Genomic DNA, 20,007 nt, shown 5'->3' on the forward strand with positions numbered 1-20,007 from the left:
ATTCTCAAAGTGTCATCTGCAACCAGCAACATCAACATCGCTTTGGAACTTGTTAGAAGTGCACATTGGAATCAGTAACTTGGAGAGGCACTCAGCAATCTGTTTTAACCAGCCCTTCCCATGACTGGTGCATGCTTAGATTGGAGAATCACTACATAGTCTTTGTCCCAAATTTGGCCAGTGGACACCTGATAGGCAACTGCTTAAAAGGATGAGATTGATGTGAGATTTTGGAAGACATGCCAGATAAAACAAGTGGTGGGGGGCGGGAGGCGCGGGGGAGGATCACTTGTGTAGAAGAAAAAAGTGAAGCAAAATGTTCTTCCAGGACCCTGAAAGTAGGAGTGGTGAACCTAACATCTTAATTTTACATCCTACCATGACTTTTGAATCTTTGACTGAGAGCTGTATTACTTTGACAATGGAGAGGAAGAAAGGGGAGCACTGTGTGATCAATAATAACCCAGGGGAAACTAACTATAGGAGGGAATACTTGGCTCTCTTGTTCAGAGCTCTGAGTTGCTGTGCTTGTGCCACAAAAATTGTGTCCTTTACATAACTGATCATAATGAAAAACTACGAACCAATCAGGCGTTTGTATGTCCTGCATTTTCTCTATTACCCTGTCATTGCTCAGCTAAGAAAGCTCAACTGTAGTTAGCCAGGTCAACAAGCTGACACTTGAGGGCACCCAATATTAAGAATGCGAATCTTTCTGACAGCTGAATTTTACACTAGAAGCCGGGGGGTTCGAGTACCTGCACTGCCTCCTCGTAAGGGGGCTGTACGTATCTGAACTTGGGCCACTCTTTTCTCTGCCAAATGAGGGTCCTGGACTTAATGAGCTCAGAGTAAGAAGTCTACTTAACCCTCCAATGTTGATCTCTCCCAGCCTGCCCGGCACACCCATCTTCCAAGGGCGCGGATGTAAGTGGGGTGTAAGATTGGTCAAAAACGGCTATCTAGGCGCGAAGGCTGAAAGCCCACCGATGTCGAGGTTTTCCCCTCCGGGCCGCGATTGCCAAGAGCTGGAGAGGGCCCCCAAACGACTGCAGCCAAGCCCTTAGCCCAGCACGCGACAGAACTGACGCTTAAAGTTCTTCCAATCTTTTTTCACTAGTGGTCTGTAACGGTTTTAACTAGTAGAGCCAGGGTGAAAGGAGAGACAGCAGCAACCATGGCAACCAGAGACCGGCGCGGAGAGGGCGGGACCGCGGGGCGGAAGGGGTGGGGCGGGGCGCGACGGCCCTCCGGCGCCTTCCGGGCGTTGATTCAGTGGCGGGAAAAGCCGCTCCTTCTTGGGTAGCGGCTGCTAGTGCTGTCTGGTGGCCCATCGAGCCGGGAATGGAGAAGCAATCCGAAGAGCAAGCCGCCGCCGAGCCCGCGGACTCCGGAGGGGAAGGCGGGCCGCCGCAGGTCGCCGGCGCCCAGGCGGCGCGTCCCGAGGACCGCATGACCCTGCTGCTCAGGTTGTTCCCTCTGGCCGGCTGGGCCGGAGCCAAGTTAGAGAGCTCCCCCACTTTGCTCAAAATGTCCAGGGTTCGAATTCAGTCTTGGCCACCTAATGGCTGCGTGACTACATCATTCGCTTAAGCTCTTTAACCCCTTTCTTCATCTTGGAAAAAGAGAAAAGTGAGACCCTCCTAGCAGAGTTGCTGTGGGGTTAAATGAGATAGTCTGGGCCTAGCCTTTAGCAGGGGATCCTTAGATCCCATGGAGCTGTAATTAATGCCTCCTTTCTTATCCCCTCATGCCCTAGGGTCCCAATTTTCCAGCCGTTTTGAGGGGTTCATCTGAGTTACTCCCTTTTCTTTTATAGCTACGGTCCTACAATCCAGAGGCTTCATTTGTTGTATTTTCTACCTGGAGGCAATGCTTATACTTAAACTAAGCTGTTGCTAAAGGAAGATTTGATGAAAAGGACATCAATCTTCTACACCTGTGGGCAACTAAGGTCCTGGGCCATATCCATCCTACACTTTGTATTTGGGTGCTCCCCACCACCCAAGCTGAGAATAGTTTCTTGTGTTAAAATGGTTGAGGGGAAAAAAAAATCACAAAAATAACAGGTGAAAGTTACATGAAATTAAGTTTTAGTGCCCTTAAGTAAAGTTTTACTGGAACACAACTTTGTGCTGCAAGGGCTGAGTTGAGTAGTTACAGCAGATACCATATGACTCACAAAGTCTAAAATGCTTGGTGTCTGGCCCTTGACAGAAAAACAAAATTTGCAGACTGCTAAATCATAACGGGGATTTTTTTTAAAATAAGCTTTGTAACTGTATTACAGTGTTGCCATTGATTTGGAAGGCCTTGGCTAATAATAAATCTCACAACCTCACTTTAAAAATTCCATCCTACTGATCAATGCACAACAGGTTCCCCCAAACATGGAGTCTTGTGGTCCAGGTCTTTTTTGAATCAGGATGAGGGAGTGGTGGGTCCAGGTGGGGCTATTGGCCATGCCCCTGCTTGTGGCCTATCTGCACATTCCGCCTTCCCCTCACCCCCAGCTTTCTCTTACTCTTCAACTCGTGGAATTTGTTAGGCAAGTTTTTCACCTACAAGGGATTGCACATCTTATACCAAGACTCTGGGTATGGTTGGAAGTCTGGAGATAGTCATGCTTTTACCCGGCTTTCCAACATCTGGCTATGACTGGTACAAGATATAGGTAGGTCTGACCCTCAGGTTTCATCAAGTGATTCCCCTTGATTTCTTTGGCTTTGATTTCAGTGATAACTCAAGACCACACCACTATTCCATATTTGAGCAGGCCAGCATCATGGGGGAGCTTTGGTGGCATCTGGGGCTCCAGAACTGCGGGATCAACGTTTTGTCTCATGATTATGGAGATGTTGTTGCTCAGGAGTTGCTCTGTAGGTTCAAGCAGAATTGACCTGGTCTGCTTACCATAAAGTGTCTCTGTCAACGGAGTTATATGGCAACACTGATGAGAACTTGGTCATGGGCAATCTCTTACAGTATATCAATCAGAGGAAGAAGTTTAGAAGAAGCTGAATGCAAGCTCTTACCTCTATCTATCCCCATTCATTTTATCTGTGGGCCATTGGGTCTGGGGAATCCCTATCCAGAGTTTTTGAAGCTGTATAGGAAAATGCTGCCACAGTCCAGTAGCCATTCTGGATGACCACATTAGCCACTATCCACAGCTAGAGGATCCCATGGGTTTCTTGAATCCATATACAGACTTCATCAACTCCTGAGCTGGAAAGAGCAGCTTCCCTGTATTACTCCCCTATTCCTTTAATCCATTGTGTATTCCACTTAGGAAGAAATGCCCAAAAGAGGTCCTGGCCACCAAACACTGTTCTCTCACAAAAGTCCACCTGACCAACACTGGTGAACAGTGTATAGTAAAAAGGCAGCAAAAACTCTGAGTGACCTAATAGCCTATTTCCCATTCCTTTGACATCTGACCTACTATATGGACTTGCCTTCATCTTTGTGTTTTTAGGAAATTCCAGTGAGCACTATTATTCACTGATGCAGAAAGACAGACATTCTTTTGCATAAACGTCTTTGAAAAACTTCTAAAAATAAGTAAATAAAAATTCCCTTCCCTTCAATCTACAATATAAAGTACTAAAATATTAAAGATACAACATCTTTTCCATCTCAGCTAAAAAGGATTATTCTTTCAGTGTGTCATAAAATGTTAGTGTACTAAAACTCTAAGGAATTGTCCTTTTCAATTGGAATTTTGAAACATAAGGAACGTATTTCATGGAGCTTTAGAAATTTGTCCAATATTTCTTAGCTACTTAAGTCTCAAAGTCACAAACAGTTTCAGAATTATGACCACCAAGTAAATGTGAAACATCTTGTAAGTACAACTTAATAAGTTATTATTTTACCCACAGCTCTTCTGCCTATTTTATGTCTGATTCTTAAGTAAGCAGAATCATAGGACAACTAAAAAACTTAGAGTTACTTATCTATCGTAGGATTAGTATCTATGTTATTTTTCTGTACCTCCTGAGAATGTTTTAATCTGTTTGTAAATCATTATAGTGTTTGGGATTTCACCATTATAGTGTTTCTTTGTTTCTTAGGGGGAGGTTTTTGTGTGATTGAAAAAAAATTTTGTGTGTGTGTTGTGGTGGAGAGGAGGTAATTAGATGTGGAGGTACTGGTGATCATTCCCAGGACCTCATGCATGCTAAGCACGCATGCCAGCACTGAGCTACACCCTCCCCAACATCTGTTTCTTTGTGTAGCAGTTTTCTTTAAGTCTCATTTCAGTGTGGCCCATTAGAAATAAATTTAAAAATCAAATTTTTAACTTTTCCTCACAGGTTCTGTTTTCCTACAGTATTTCATTTTGTGTCTTTTTCTCGGGCCTTAAAATTCTTTATGCTCATTTTAAATAAAATGAGGCCAAACTAGATTAATGCTGTTTATTTATACTCTTTATGTTACATCAGCTTCCAAAAACAGCTGAGTTGGTTTATTCTATAGTAATGAGTAAAACCTCAGTCAATAAATATATGACTGTTCTTTTTATCTGTTTTCAGACTAAGAGCACAGACAAAACAACAGCTCTTAGAATATAATTCAATGGTTGATGCAAGTAAGTATTTTCATTTTCAAATCAGGTTTTGTGACTTTATGCATGAACAGTACTCCAGGGAAAAGAAAGTCAGTTTTACAAAAAGCTATTTATTTAAGGAATGGGAGGGGCAGCATAATGCAGCAGTATGTAAGAAGGCAAAAAGCAGGCTTGCCCTGGCCCTCAGGAACTAGTTAAGAATTCAGGGAATGTATATAAAACAACTAAATAACAAAGCCAGACAGTTAAGTTCTACAGATCAAAGAATTGGGAAATCCCTGTTTGCTGAAGGAATAATACTTATTACTACCAACAATTTGTAGATTAAATTAGCAGATTAGATAATTGTTAAGCAAGTGACCTGAGACCTATGCTTTGAGAAACACTGGAATATAGGCATGAGAACAGAAGGGAGAGCAGCTTAGAGGCATGAGTGACAATTTCAATTCTAAACACAGAAAAACTTTAAATTTATCTTTTAGAATTATTAATCCCGAAATTTCAGGAGCCTAGAGAGTAGTAAAACGATGGTTTAGCCTTCCTAAAGTAATAACCACCTATTATTACCACCTGATTTATAAGCCCTTGAGTCACAAAGATAGATTTTGATGAGTTTTTCTCTATGAAATAAGCTTAAAAAATAAACCATGTAGTACACTAGGTTGAATCAAGAATTATGGAAAAACCACGGGACCTCATAGATGTCTTAGTCACTTCCCTGAATCCATGTTTGGATTTAGGTAATTTGGGGACTCTGCTTAATCTCTTGTTTAAGGCCATAGACCTGAGGGCAGTTCTGGTGTGTTTTGCATCTGCATTCCAGGGTTTCTGAAGTCATCTTATGTGTGTGTGTTTTTTGTTTTTGTTTTTTTCCAAAAATTAGGCCCTCGGCCTCTTTCCTGCTCACTATAGCTAGTAAATTACTAAACTGGGATATGAGCCAGGCTTTCTTGCCTCCAAAGCCTTGTCCCTTTTGTTACATCAATAATGCTTACCTCAAAGATGACCAGTAGGTCACTGTCCTTCCCCTGAGGGAATTAGTGGTCTTCTTGTTTCCAAAGCCCATGTTCCTTGCATTAAACAAATTATGTTTACCTGAGAGAAGAGAGGTAGGACATGCCTAAAGCTTTTGCTGGCATGAGAGCCCACATAATAAAAAAGCATAATCTAGCTTAGATGACAGGGTGTAAGGGACAAGCTATTCAAAATTTGGACCATTGAGGAATTGTCTCTATAGGTATTTCTGGACTCCATTGAATGAATCCATGCTAGGGAATGGAGATACGGTGTCGAACAAGACAGATTTTGCCCTCATAGAGTTAAAATTCCATGTAGCAAAATGGGTAAGCAAACAAACACGTGGGGTAATTATGACATATAGTAAGTAAGAAGGAAATAACAGTGTGATGAGAGGGGGGTGCTACTTTAGATAGATGGCTTCTTCAAGAAGATGGCATTGGAGCTAAAATTCAGGTGGTAAGAGAGTCTACCTCCTTGTGCAGTCCTTGTTTTCCCTGTATAGATAATTCCATTTTTAAAGGGTTGTGATACCTGAAAGCTTGAGTACATTTAATAATCCACACTCTAGAATTTCTGCAGCTGAAAGAGAGGACAGATTTGAAGCAAGCCATGAGACATTAGGTTGTATGTAACCTTTGAAAGAAGATGTTTATCTAAAATTGATTAGTATTTTACCATTAAAAAATATATTACTGAGACTTTATTCCTTGAATTTTTTTTTACTATAAGTGCGTCCATTTTAAGGGTACAGTTTGATGAGTTTTAACAGATATATACCTCGGTATAACTACCACCACAGTCAAGATATAGAACATTTTTGTCACACCTCCCTTGTGCTACCACACTCAGTCCCCACCCTCACCCCCAGCAACCACCAATTTGGTTTGTTACTGTAGATTTGTCGTCTAGAGTTGTGCTGTCCAATACAGTAGCCACTAGCTACATGTGGCCTTTAAATGTTAAAATTAAACATTTAGTTGTACTAGTCACGTAACAAATGCTCAATAGGTAGTTGTGTTTGGTGGCTACCACATTGGACAATGCAGGTGTTAAGCATTTCATTCGTCACAGAACAGCACAGTGCTGTTCTAGAAGTTGATGTAAATGGAGTTATATGGCATGTATTTTTTTGTTACTGACAACTTTCTTTTATGACAATTCATGTAACAAAATTCACTATATTAAAATGTACAATTCAGTAGTTTTTTTGTGTTATTTCAATGTTGTGCAACCATTACCGCTATCTAATTCCAGAACATTTCCATCACCCTAAAAAGAAATCTGGTACCTGTTAGTCACTCCCAGTGTGTCTGGCTATTTGCACAGTATTTTTGTGATCTATCCATGCTGTGTGTTTCAGTATTCATTCGTTTTTATTGTAGAGTATATCCCATGATAACTACCACAATTTGTTAATCTAGCTACCCGTTGATGAACATCTGAACTGTTTCCAGTTTTTTGCCCATTATGAATAAAACTGTTGTTAAATGCAGTAATCATTTGTACATATTTTTGTGGACATTTGTTTTCATTACTCTTAATTAAATACCTAAAAGTCAAATTATGGGGTCATATGGTAAGTGTATGTTTAACTTCTTAAGAAACTGCCAAACAGCTAAAACGATTATACCATTAGGGCAGATTTCCCCTGGCGGTGTTATGAGATTTCCACTTTCTCAATAACCTTTCCAAAACTTGGCACTGTCAGCCTTTTTAAATTTTAGCCATTTTAATAAGTATGTAGTGGTATTTCATGTGGTTTTAATTTACATTTCCCTAATAACTAATGATGTTTCTTTTCATATCTTACTGGCAACTTATATATCTACTTTTATGAAGTGTTCAAATCTTTGCCCTTTTTTCTTTGCCCATTTTTTAATTGAATTGTTAGTCTTACTGAGTTTGAATTCTTTAATTATAAATGAATACAGTTCTTTTTCAGATATATATATGTGTATATGGCAGATATTTTCTCCTAGTTTGTTGCTTGTGTTTTTAATTTTTTTTAACACTGTCTTTTGAGGAGCAGAAGGCATTAATTTTGATAAAGTACTATTTTGCACTCATTTTTTCTTTTGTGGTTTGTGATTTTTGAGTTCTAAGAAATCTTTGACTACCCCAGGTTTGCAAAGATTTTCTCCTGTGTTTTGTTCTAGAAGTTTTATATGATTTTAGATTTAACATTCAGGACTGATCCTTTTTGAGTTAAGTGTGAGTATAGTGTGAGTCAAGGTTCATTTCTTTTCCATTTGGAAATCCAGTTTTTCTAGCACTATTTGTTGAAAAGACTTTCCTTTATCTATTGTACATGTGTAGGTCTATTTCTGGACTTTTTCATCTGTCCTCTTGAGGTATTTGACTATCTTTATAGTGGTACCTCAATGCCTCAATTACTGTAGCTTTATAGTAAATATTGATTATCAGCTACTGTAAGTCCTCCAGTTTTGTTCTTTGTCAAAATTGTTTTGACTATTCTAGGTCCTCTGTGTTTCTATATGCATTTTAAAATCAGCCTGTTAATTTATACAGAAAAAAAAAGCCTGTTAGACTGGAATTTGATTGGGATCTATAGAGCAGTATGGGTGAAGTTGTTACATTAGCAATAATGATTCTCCCAATAAATGCAGATGGTGTATCTTTTCATTTCAGTATTTGATAGTGTCCAGTGTAGAGTTCATATACATAATTTGTTAAATTTATCCTTAAGTATTTTGTGGTTTTATATGCAATTTTACATGTATTTTTAAATTTTAATTTCCAATCGTTTGTTGCTAATATATAGACATACAGTTTTTTTACATTGATCTTGTTTGTTTTTTACTCCCCTTTATTTTCTATCATTCTAAAATTGTGCTGTTCAATATGTTAGCCACTAGCTCCATGTAACCATTGAACAATTGAAATGTGATTAGTCCTCGCTGAGGACTGTAAATGTACAATATGCACAGAAAAAGTTTGTGAAATATTTCAATAATAATTCTAAATTGACTACATGTTTAAATGATAATGTTTTGGATATATTGGGTTAAATAAGCTATATTAAAGTTATTTTCACTTGTTTCTCTACTTTTGTAATTTGGGGAAACTAGAAATAAAAAATTTCTTATTTGTGGCTTCCATTTATTTCTGTTGGACAATACTTTTGTAAAATGTTACTAACTTCAATTATTTGTTTGTAGATGAAGAAAGAACTCCAGAACAAATCATACAAGAAAAGCAAATTGAAGCGTATGTCATATTTAAAATTTTTATTTGTGGTTTTTTACTAAGATTTAATAATACTATTCATCATATAACACTGTTTTCTTCCTTTATTTTTCCAAGTAATTTGTCATGCTCATATTGAGAAGTTGTACATGAGTGATCACTTTTGGCATTTCCCCCCCTTAACAAGATACTTAGGAAGGTATCTCAGGAGGCATCAGTTTACCAAATCTGTGAATGTGTTGGTGTGGGGATCCTGTAGAATATTTAGATACTGACATTTTACGTTCTTCAAAGATTTACTGTATACCTCTTTCCCAATAGTTACTTTTTCTGATAATGCTGAAATTCTTTTGTTCATGCTTCTTTGGCAGTAAAATTGAAGAACTGGAAAAGGAAATTGAAGAGGTGAAAATTGCTTTTGAAATGAAAAAGCTTGCATTAGACAGGTAATTACTACATTTTAAGTGTAAGTGTTGTGAACTGCATGCAAAATGGGTATGTCTCGAGGTGGAGGGAATGTTTTAGCTAGTTTGAATTAATCAAAACGATGATTAGATAATGATCACAAATTTTGAGCCCTGAGAGAAAAGTTTCATCACTCATTAGCATCTTCATTTGAAGAACTTACATAAGAGAGGGTTAATAAGGAAATGTCAAACAAGACAACAGATGTGTGAGGTTTAATCCCAGTTGTGTTTGGAAGGATTACATGGATTCATTTATTCTAGTAACTCTTAAGGAGTAAAAGAATTATCACTGAATTTAATTATATTTTTAATGATAGGTTTTGCATCTGTATTTTTAAATTTATTCTATAAATATTTGAGTGCTTACTGTGTCCTAAACTTTGTGCTAGGTGCTGGTATAAAGATGTTAATAAGACCTACATGGTCTCTATATAAGCTTGTGATCTGAATTAATAATCTAAAGTGACTGACTTACAGTTTTTTTCTTATATTTCTGGCCTTTCCAGATTAATTTCTTCATATATTTAATTGAAAAACAGTTAAAGCCCTTTTAATTGCTTCTAGTAGTGAACTTTTTCCCCTCATCTCGTATGCTAGCTCATCATGTAGATCATATTTTTTAACTCAGGTGACTTCAGAGCTATTAAGATAACCCCTTTAATGAAATGACTAATGTTGCTGAGTTGATTATTACTTATTTATTAACTATTAGAATTTAAAAATAAATTATTGTGGTTGTGTACACATAGACATATTTTAAAGTTTATAGTCAAGTATGGCTTTGTATTCCCTGACTCATTTCAGGCCCTAGCTGATCTCTGCAGTGCCTTTTTTTCCTTCCAGTTTTATTGATAAGTGATTGACATACATTACTGTTTAAGTTTAAGGTATACAGCGTAACGATTCAACTAACATACATCTGAAATGATTATCACAGTAAATTTAGAGGACATCCATCATCTCATATAGATATAAAATTAAAGAAATAGAAAAAAAATTTTTCTTGTGATGAGAACTCTTAGGATTTACTCTCAATAACTTTCATGTATAACTTACAGCAGTGTTAATTTATTTATCATGTTGTGCATTACATTCTGTAGTACCTTAATGCCTCCTCCTAACCCTGCACCAAGGTGGACAGCTTGGAGAGCAAAGCTTAGGCTGGATGTCAGGTCTGCTCAGCCCCTCTGCCCGGCAGTGCACAACCACGTGCAGCAGCCCCATCCCTCTTGGAGTTATTTCATATTTCTGTGACTTACTTATCATAGTATTTCCATACAGTACTGTTTAAGAACCTACTTTTGTTTTATGTTGTATTGAAAGAGAAATCAATCTTTACCTTGTCGTGTTTTTAAATTTTCTTTTGAATCTACCATAAATGTTATCCACTTTTTATAATGGAAGCTTTTTTACTCTCATAGGATGCAACTTTCAACTGCACTTAAAAAAAACCTGGAGAAAATGGACATCAAGACTAGGTACGGGTTTTTTTTTTTCTTTCTGGATTTGGTAAGGATGGGAATAAGAAAGATCAGCATAATGACTATCTCCACAAAATTTTTTTTTAAATTAACTGCCACTGCTGAACACTTTTTTCCGGGGAGTAAGAAAAATGATAGTGTTTTGGGGGTCTCCTCATCATTACAACTTTTATAGTCCCATTGACATCTTGTTCCATAGTGGGACCCTAAGAAGTAATGGAGGTTTTAGCCAGACCATCTGAAAATTTTGAAGGAAGGTTTTGAAGGTTAATTTTTGTTCAGGGTTTACTGTAAAACAGGAACAATGCTATCTCACTTAGCCAATAACAACCCAATGAGATAGGAGGTATACTCATTTTTCATTGGCAGAAATGAGCTTATATAGGTTAAATAATTTGCCAAGGAATATAAAATAAAGACTCTGATGATCAAGGTCATTTATAATCTGGTCTTAAGTGCTTAGCCTCAGGGGCCTTACCTGTGATTTTTATCTCCCAAAGCTCTAATCTTGTGATAAATACCACCACCATCCCATTAGCATGGGATAAGTACCAAGATGAATCTGGCCCTTTCTCTGTCTGGACATCTTAACCCAGATTGATACCTATTTCCCCTATATTGCATTCAACTCCAGGATTACATAAATCCTAAAATCTGAATTTGGACTCTCCAAATAGTGTTCCCCCAGAAAAGGAGAGCTTAAAATATTCTTTAGTTTAAGGGGTGCAGGACAGATTCATCACCTTAACACCCAAAGACAGCAGAAAGGCTGAGTAGCCGGAGGCAGTTCCTTTAGCATGTCTTAAGAGTTTACAACCATGTATAGCTATAACTTGTAGAAAATGAGTTCAGCTTTGTCAGGTCTGTGCAAAGATTCCCCTTTTTCAGCCTCCTCAGTAAACTGTTTCTACAGTGTTTGTCACAGCTGGCTGACTATCAGAATAATTAGTATTATCACAGTGATCACATTGCTGGTCCCATCCCAAACCTACTGACTTAGCACCTCTGAAGATGGGGGGCTGGCACTCCGCATTTAACAAGGCTCCCAGGAGACTGTGGCAGTCTGAAGTATGAGAACCACTGTTCCTGCCCAGTCTTATTTCATACCCTTTTACTGCGGTCAGGGCAAACTGCTTGATCTAGGTAACCTATATAATTACACTTGACTCTTGAACGATGGGTTTGAACTGTACAAGTCCACTTACACGCAGTTTTTTTTCTTCCAATGAATATAGTACCTGTATTTTCATTTTACAGATCTCTGGATTAAGTTTGGGGAAAGTTTGTATCCAGTTGGAGATAACAGTATGTGGGGCACTAGGGTTTGATCCAAAACATTTCAGCTTGCTGCCTTTGTCTTTGAGGCAGAGCTAGCAGTACTCTTGACTGTGGGGTGGTCTGCACCCCTAACCACCATCCCACCCACATTGTTCAAGGGTCAACTGTACTTTACATCCCTTAAGACTCAAGGGTTTCCCTTGTTCCACGCTTTGCATGACTCTTAACAATGGTTCGTATCCATTAGTGATTGTGATGAAACTATACTATGGTTGTGAATTTTTCTCCCTGAAGATTCTTTCCTCTTTGAAAGCAGGTACTGTGTTTTACTCTATTTTATATTCTTGGTGCCGAGCACAGTTCTTGGCATGTAGTAGTTACTCAGAAATATTTGTTGAAGAATTGGGGATAAAAAGCAGTTTATTCAATGAAACTATTGTGTTTGATACTATAATGGTAGATACATGAAAATTATACATTTCTCAAAACTCATAGAATGTACAACACCAAGAGTAAACCCTAATGTAAACTATGGACTGGGTGATAATGATGTGTTAGTGTAGGTTCATCATTTGTAACAGATGGACCTCTCTGGTCTGGAAGGCTGTGCTAGTGTGGGGCAGAGGGAATATAGGCTCACCTTCTACTCAGTTTTGCTGTGAACCTAAAACTGATCTAAAAAATAAAGTCTGTTCCCCCCCCCCAAAAAAAAAACAATGTGTTAGGGAAGTTATTAAGATTTTTTTCTCCCTAAATATGAGATTTTTAGAAATGTTCCTGCATGCATAAATATGATATTCTGTGTTGTCTGTGAGCAAAAATTTTTCTAAAGAAATGTATTTCTAATTTTAAGCAAAGACTTAGTTTACATCCAACTTTTTTTATTTTATTAAACAATGACTTTCTATTGACGTATACAGTGGATATAATGAAAGTAAATGTATACTAACTGATTTCTTCATTGAGATTTATTAATTTTAACACTTAATAAATCATATTTTTATTCCTTTACAGTGTACTCATGGATAACATGACACAGATATTAAATCTCAATAAATTAATAATGAAATTACAGCAGGTAACTTGTGCCATTAAGCTGTTTATGCATTCTCATGATTTGAGCAATGACTTCTTGCTGATAACTATTGTATGTGACTAAATAGGATTTTGTAAAGAGACTGGTATGGTTGGAATTCACTGTCCTTAAGTGTTTTTTATAACTCCATTATTTCTAACTAAAATTGTTAATTATCTACTTATCATTTAAGCTACTGTACTCTCCCTTTTGTTGTGTGGAAATAGGGGAATTAAAAACTAGAGCCCTAGAAAGTATGAACTAATAGATAAATTTCAGTGATTTAAGTTTAATAGGTGTGTTCTTAGATTATGTCCTTTAATCTTTTTATTTCTAATAACAGGAAACTTGGGATTTGGAGGAAAAATTGCTTGATGTTAGAAAGAAGAGATTGCGTATGTAGAACTTTTTTTTTGAGAACATGTTTTCACTTAGGGATATTGAAAAGGCCAGATCTCTCAGTCACTAAAAACTTTATTAATTTTCAAATTTTCTTAAAACTTTGGACAAGGCAATTTAAAAAGTAGTATACAAAATGGATTTTGCTTGATTTGTTGTTTTAGAACTTTAACTCACAAAAATTAATACATTCTCAGTAGGGGGAAAACAATCAAACGATACAAAAGTATAATGTGAAAGTCATGCCTCCTTCCTGTGTGACCACAGTTAGGCCTACATCATTCCAAGCCCTTTTCCATACCCATGTAAACATATTTATATATACATAATTTTTAGATGATCACTTGATACATAGGGTTCTACAGCTTTTTAACTTAACGAACATGACATGGCATTTTGCATTGATATTATTGAAATGTTTTATTGAAATGTATTTCACAAGTAATACACATTCTCTATAGAGAATTTGGAAACAAATATACACAAGAAAAGCCAATTTTTAAAAAATTTTATTTTACAGTCAAAAGATAATCGCTCTTCAATGTTTATTTCTTATACAATAAAATTGGCATCATTTTATTCTGTATTGTAAACTGCTTTTTTCATTTAACAGTATAGACATGATTTATTATTTTAAAATATTATATAGATCTGCCTGTTTGTTAAGTAATTGCAGGGTCCAAAGTCTTCTTGGTTATATGACCTAATCACCCTTTGAATGTCTTAATTATTTTTCCATTGCATTCCAGCCTACTTTTGATACATTAGTATTAAGAAACCAAGCTCCTGAGATAGACCCATTTATGTTCCACATACAGTCTGTCCCCAACATAGGATGGTTTGACTTCAGATTTTTTGACTTCCCAAGGATATGAATTCCGTAGAAACCATTCTTCAGATTTTGAATTTTGTTCTTTTCCTGGGCTAGCGATATACTCTGCTTATGTAGGACAGCAGCAGGGAGCTCCAGCTCACAGTCAGCTATGCAGTCATGAGGGTGAACAACCAGTACACTTACAGTTATGTTTTCACTTTAATTCAACAGATTACATGAGATATTTAACACTTATAAAACAAACTTTGTGTTAGATGATTTTGCCCAATTTCAGGCTGTTGTAAGTGTTTGGAGCACATTTAAGGTAGGCTGTGCTAGGCTGTGATGTTTGGTAGATTAGGTGTACTAAATGCAGTTTTGACTTAGGATATTTTTAGATTAACATGGATTTATCAGGACATACCCCATTGTAAGTGGAGGACGATTTGTAGTTTATTTCTCAGAACTTTTCCAGAACAACCAAAAATGGTTGATGATATTTATCCCTGGAGAAGGGAATCTTACCTTTCACTGAAAATTTATCTTCCTGATATGTCATTTTTATAAACAAGTGGGAAAAAGCATATAACTCGTGCTTGTTTTTTTGGCAACCCAGAGTAAGTCTTCCTTGACATGATGCCATGGCAAACATCTGTAGGCAGTATCATTGTCATGCATACATACCTTGAACATTTCACAGAGGGCATTGCCCAGTGTAAAGTTAAAATATTGGTGTTTTGCACCTGGGAAATCATTTCCAGATCAAAATGGAACTGCAACCCAGAATGCTGCTAATTTGAAGTTTTCTCTTGACTGAAATAACCAGAAACTGTTCTGCTTCATAAGTTTTTAAGATTCTTGTTTATAGGACTTGTCATATACAGTATATTGTTTTATTTTTAACCTAATAGAGTTAAAACAAGCTTCAGAAAGTAAGCTTTTAGAAATACAGACTGAAAAGAACAAACAGAAAGGTGATTTGGACAGTATGGAAAATTCAGACAAGATAAAGAACATACAACAAAACCTGCAGAAGGAGATACAGATTACTACGGTTATTCAGCATGTGTTCCAGGTAACATTTATATAAGATAGAAAGGGAGGTAAAGAATTTTTTTAAATGATTGATTCTATAACTTTCAGGCTTACTTTCACTTTGTCTTTGATCTTACAAAACAATTTAGTACTGAATATTGGTCTGTTTACATATATCTGGAATTCATGTCTATTTAATATTAATGGCTTTGTTTTTACATTACAGTTGTATCTTGGTTATGTTTGTTTTGGGGGGTAGGTAATTTGGTATTTATTTTAATGGAGGTACTGGGGAATGATCCAAGGACCTCGTGCATGCTAAGCACAGCACTCCACCACTGAGCTATACACTCCCTCCACCCTTAGGCATTTATAAATGGAGTGATTTTAGCAGCTCTGTGGAGGCAGAATGGTATAATGGTGGAGAACATTAGACTCCAAGTTGGGAGGTGGGGAAAACATGGATGGGAATGATGGGAGTCTAGAGTTAAGATCCTCGTGGCTGCTTAACAGTTGCTGACCTTGAGGAAAGTATTTAACTTTTCTAAGCATTAGTTTCCTTGGGTAGAAAGAATGGTTGTGAAAACTAAAGGTGATAATTAATGTTAATCTGTTTAATATAGTATCTAGTCCAAAGCAGGTTCTCAGTAAATACTGGTGTTTATCATCATGTCAGTTTTTAAATTTTATATGTTCTTTTATTCTGGAGGTTTTCCTTTACTTGAATTATAAGATGTCTCTGGAACTGTTGAGATGAAGTACTTAAATTACCAGTTTTCAATTATGAAGATACACAGTTAAAACTGCCTATTATGCATAAAGCATATCCTTGTAGAACATGAGGTCTTATATCTCACCATAAGAAATTCTTTCCCGGGTCTTACACCTATTTATTTTAGTAGCTTTGAGTGATTTGATTAGGAATCAATCAAGTGGATTATTGCATCATAAATGCAGTACATAAGTACAAAATAACTTAAAATCATTTTAATTTTCTTTGGCACAGGTTCCTTACTACTGCTTTGAGATTTCTATTATTCTGTGTTTCTTAATTTTTATTCATATCCCCTAAAATAGTGTTACTTTTGATTTAATGAACCTATTGCTTTGTTAAACAGATACAGCTTTGCTCATCTTAGAAGCTCTCTTTGTTGCTAAAAGAAGATCAGCCCTTAGGGGTTCAGTCATGTTTGAATGCTTATCTCCACCTGCCTTTGTAAATTTGACTGGATTTATATACCCTAGCCCTTTCATTCACTTGCAGCAAGAATGTGCCTTATATAGGCCAAAGTTTTTCATACTTTTATGTAATACATATAGCAATATAACACTTATATTCTAAAATCTCTTTTAACAGCATTGCAATTAGTAATTCAGTATCACTGAACTGTAGTTTTTCAAAGAATGCCCAGAAGTTTCATTAATTATGACCTTCATGAAGCATTCCTCCATTGTGTACCACAAAAATATGCTTCACCTTTGTCAAGGTCTTGAAACTTTGCTGAAGGCTAAGAACTAAGCTCTTCTTTTATTTATTTTAAAAATAATGCATATTACTTACACTTGAATTATTTTTCACCATAGACATGCAAAATAAACTCTGAACCACAGCTGCAGTCTTTCCTTTAATCTAGGTACCACTGCAAGTATCCTTAATAGGTAAAAACTGTCCACAAAAATTGGTGAAACATAAAAATTTGTTGTAACCATTGTAAATATTCCCCAGCATTACGGAGATCAAGGCTGAAGCCTTACTGAAGGAGGAACTGAGGATACAAGAAAGTATTACTATTTTTTCTCATGTTACAGAGTAAATGTTCACACCTAGTTCGGTAAATGTTTGATAAGATCAGTGAAAGAGGATTAAAAAATAATCTTGTTAAAGTTTTAAAAGTACTTAGAATTTTAATTTTTTAAAAATATTTTTTTAAATTACAGAACCTCATTTTGGGGAGTAAAGTCAACTGGGCAGAGGATTCTGCCCTTAAGGAAATGGTTCTGCAGCTTGAGAAGAATCTCACCATGATCCAGTAACAAATCTGTTCTGGCATTTTTTCTGTCTCTGATGTCATTTAAATTGCAAATTTCAAGTGAAATGTTTTTTCAGTGTTCAGTTTGGAACTGCTCTAATACTGCAATTTTATTTTAGCTTGAGTTAACATTGTATTGCAACATGGAATATATTGCTTTAAATGTAACTACAGAGACTGGCATATTCTAAAAGAATCCAGAAATCTCAGCCTTGGAAGGGCTCCAAAAGATATCTACTCCAGCTTTCCACTGAATGTGGACATTTCTTCTATAATATTCCTGGAAGTCCTAACTCTCAGTTGGAATACTTCTGTGTATTTGTTTGTTAACCAAAATATTGGAAAGTTAGAAAAGCCTATCCACATTTTTACTTCTTTTCCACTGTCATTGTATTTTATCAGATAAATTTCATTTTAGTTCTAACCACAGATTTTTTTTTTGCCTTTTTTTGAGACATAATGCATACATAACATGTGTAAGGTTAAGATGTACAACATGTTGATTTGACCACCATGGTATTAGCTAGCATCTCCACATGTCACATAATTATCATTTATTTATCCTGATGAAAGCATTTAAGATTAGTCTTTTAGTAACTTTAAAGTATGTAATGCAATGTTGTTAACTAGAATCACAATGCTGTGCATTAAATCTCCAACATTTATTCATCTTCTAACTGTAAGTTTGTACCCTTTGACCAACATTTCCCGAGTTCTTCCACTCCCCCATCCACATCTTCAAACAGAGACCCAAATAAAACATGACCCAAATCAACCATGAAAAAAAAGGAAAAAGAAAAACATTCAAAACGTTAACAGTGTGGGTATTGTAGAGGAGTCATGACTTTTTTCTTCTATATTTCTATGTTTATCATGCATTACTTTTTATAAGTTTAAAAATAAAAAAGAATGTTATTGTCTTATTGAAAAAATAGAACTTGCCACCTTTTATAGGATCCAGTTCCATTTTTGGAAAACTTTAATTTGAGCTCTATTAATTTGGCGCTATTGATCATTTTCATAGACAACGTAATATTTTCAACGTTCTTTTAAGAAGGACTTTAAACTTGAAAAGATGCACCGCAGTGGATAAGCATTTGAAATCTGTTCTTTAGATCAATAACAAATACAGAGATTTGCCTGAATTTTAATTCTAAGCATCTTTCTTTGGAATATTTATAGTTTTGTTTCATTTGTTTTGATAAACCATAATTTATGTGTAGTTTTTTGTTTTATGTATAGTTATTCTTTTTGCCACACTATATTCTTGGAAATTGTCTACATAAATTGTAAAACAAGCTATATTTTTCTTACAAAAAAACATTCTGGAAAATGCCTTCCTGATCCAAAGTACAGCATTAAATAAATCATAGATGCATACTTGATTAGTGTATCTCAACTCAATGTGTTGTCACCATCCTCAGAAAAACTTTTTGCGTTTTCCTGAGATTTTATTATTCCGTTGTGTTCCCTCTTACAGCCTAGCTCTGAGAGAGAAATTGTATTCGTTAGCTTTCTTGGAAATCATGCTGAATAACAACCCCAAATCTCTGTGGCTTGTAAAAAAAACATTTCTCTGTTGGATTCCTGGTTTGGTTGATCATTCTATGACCCAGGCTGAGGGAGCAGCCACTATCTGAAACCCATGCTCATGGCTTATGAGGGCAAGTCAAATTATACAAGTACATTTAAAGTTTCTACTTGGAAGAGGTGTACATTATTTCCACCCAGGTTCCACTGACCAAGCTCAACATCACTGAGACAGGAAAGTATACTTCTACAGCTGGGAAGTGTTGAGTTTCAGAGTAGGGGAAGGAAAATGGATACTTGCTGAAAAGAATATAGTCTGCCACAGCCTCCTACCTTGGTCTTGAATATTAACTTCCTTTCTGCATGTAAAAGATGTACCTCTCCCCAAGGAAAATAAGCTAACAATGTCATCCAGTCACAGCAGTTTTAAATAGTCTTAACACTAGTCCAGTTGTGGCTCTTCCTGATCTGGAGAACTATGAACTGAAAACACAAGTTATGTTGCTTTACACAGCCAGCAAACAATAGTGGACAAGGACTGTAGCAGTTCTGAAATATTGCTTGGCAAATGATAGGAGGTGCCCCTTCCTAAGAGACAGGGAACACCTTTGGAGTAGGCTCTTGTACTGCTCTCTGGAAGCCCTTTTTCATCTGTGGTTCTTCACTGCCCTTTGGGAGGTTCTCCCTGTCTGTTACTAACTCTGGCCGTATCTGAAGAGGGCATTACAGAGTATGCCCATCTGAGCAGCTTTCTCAGTTGAGGACCCAGAGATCTTTTAACATCTCAACCAGTCAGTCTTTTAAAACCCAGGCTAGTGGTGCTTTAGTTAATATATTTTTCTCCAAAATGTTGGTGGTCTTGGTGATGGCTGTTTAGTTGGTTATTTCATCATATCAAATTATGTCTTGCCAGCTGTCTATTTTTGTAAATAAAGTTTTATTGAAACAGAGCCACACCCATAGGTTTACCTATCATCTATGGCTGCTTTCTGCCTGCTTATGGTCCCCTGCTTATGATGGTTCAACTTGGGATTTTTCAACTCTATGGTGTGAAAACTATATACATTCAATGAACCATTCTTCAAGTTTTGAATTTTG

General features: G+C 36.5%; 1 protein-coding gene and 1 pseudogene across 1 annotated transcript; both read left to right on the forward strand.

Annotated features, from left to right (window-relative positions):
• Positions 1–1,246: 1,246 nt before the first annotated feature.
• On the forward strand, positions 1,247–18,764 carry CENPH (centromere protein H). Its single transcript, XM_010949350.3, has 9 exons — positions 1,247–1,469; positions 4,539–4,594; positions 8,773–8,821; positions 9,172–9,246; positions 10,689–10,745; positions 13,041–13,104; positions 13,445–13,496; positions 15,226–15,389; positions 17,288–18,764. Exons 1-9 carry the CDS (start codon positions 1,345–1,347, stop codon positions 17,381–17,383), a joined length of 738 nt encoding a protein of 245 aa, XP_010947652.2. The 5' UTR covers positions 1,247–1,344; the 3' UTR covers positions 17,384–18,764.
• Positions 1,477–4,514, forward strand: LOC105064438 (mesoderm-specific transcript homolog protein pseudogene; annotated as a pseudogene).
• Positions 18,765–20,007: the final 1,243 nt, after the last annotated feature.

Source organism: Camelus bactrianus, chromosome 3 (genome assembly GCF_048773025.1).
Source record: "Camelus bactrianus isolate YW-2024 breed Bactrian camel chromosome 3, ASM4877302v1, whole genome shotgun sequence".
In the NCBI taxonomy this organism is placed as follows: Eukaryota; Metazoa; Chordata; class Mammalia; order Artiodactyla; family Camelidae; genus Camelus; species Camelus bactrianus.

Excerpts from the sequence above, each read along its gene's own strand:
- CENPH (XM_010949350.3), top strand. The coding sequence starts at position 1,345 with ATGGAGAAGCAATCCGAAGAGCAAGCCGCCGCCGAGCCCGCGGACTCC. Across the intron at positions 8,822-9,171 it reads CAAGAAAAGCAAATTGAAGC|TAAAATTGAAGAACTGGAAA; the intron begins GTATGTCATATT and ends CTTCTTTGGCAG. Across the intron at positions 10,746-13,040 it reads AAAATGGACATCAAGACTAG|TGTACTCATGGATAACATGA; the intron begins GTACGGGTTTTT and ends ATTCCTTTACAG.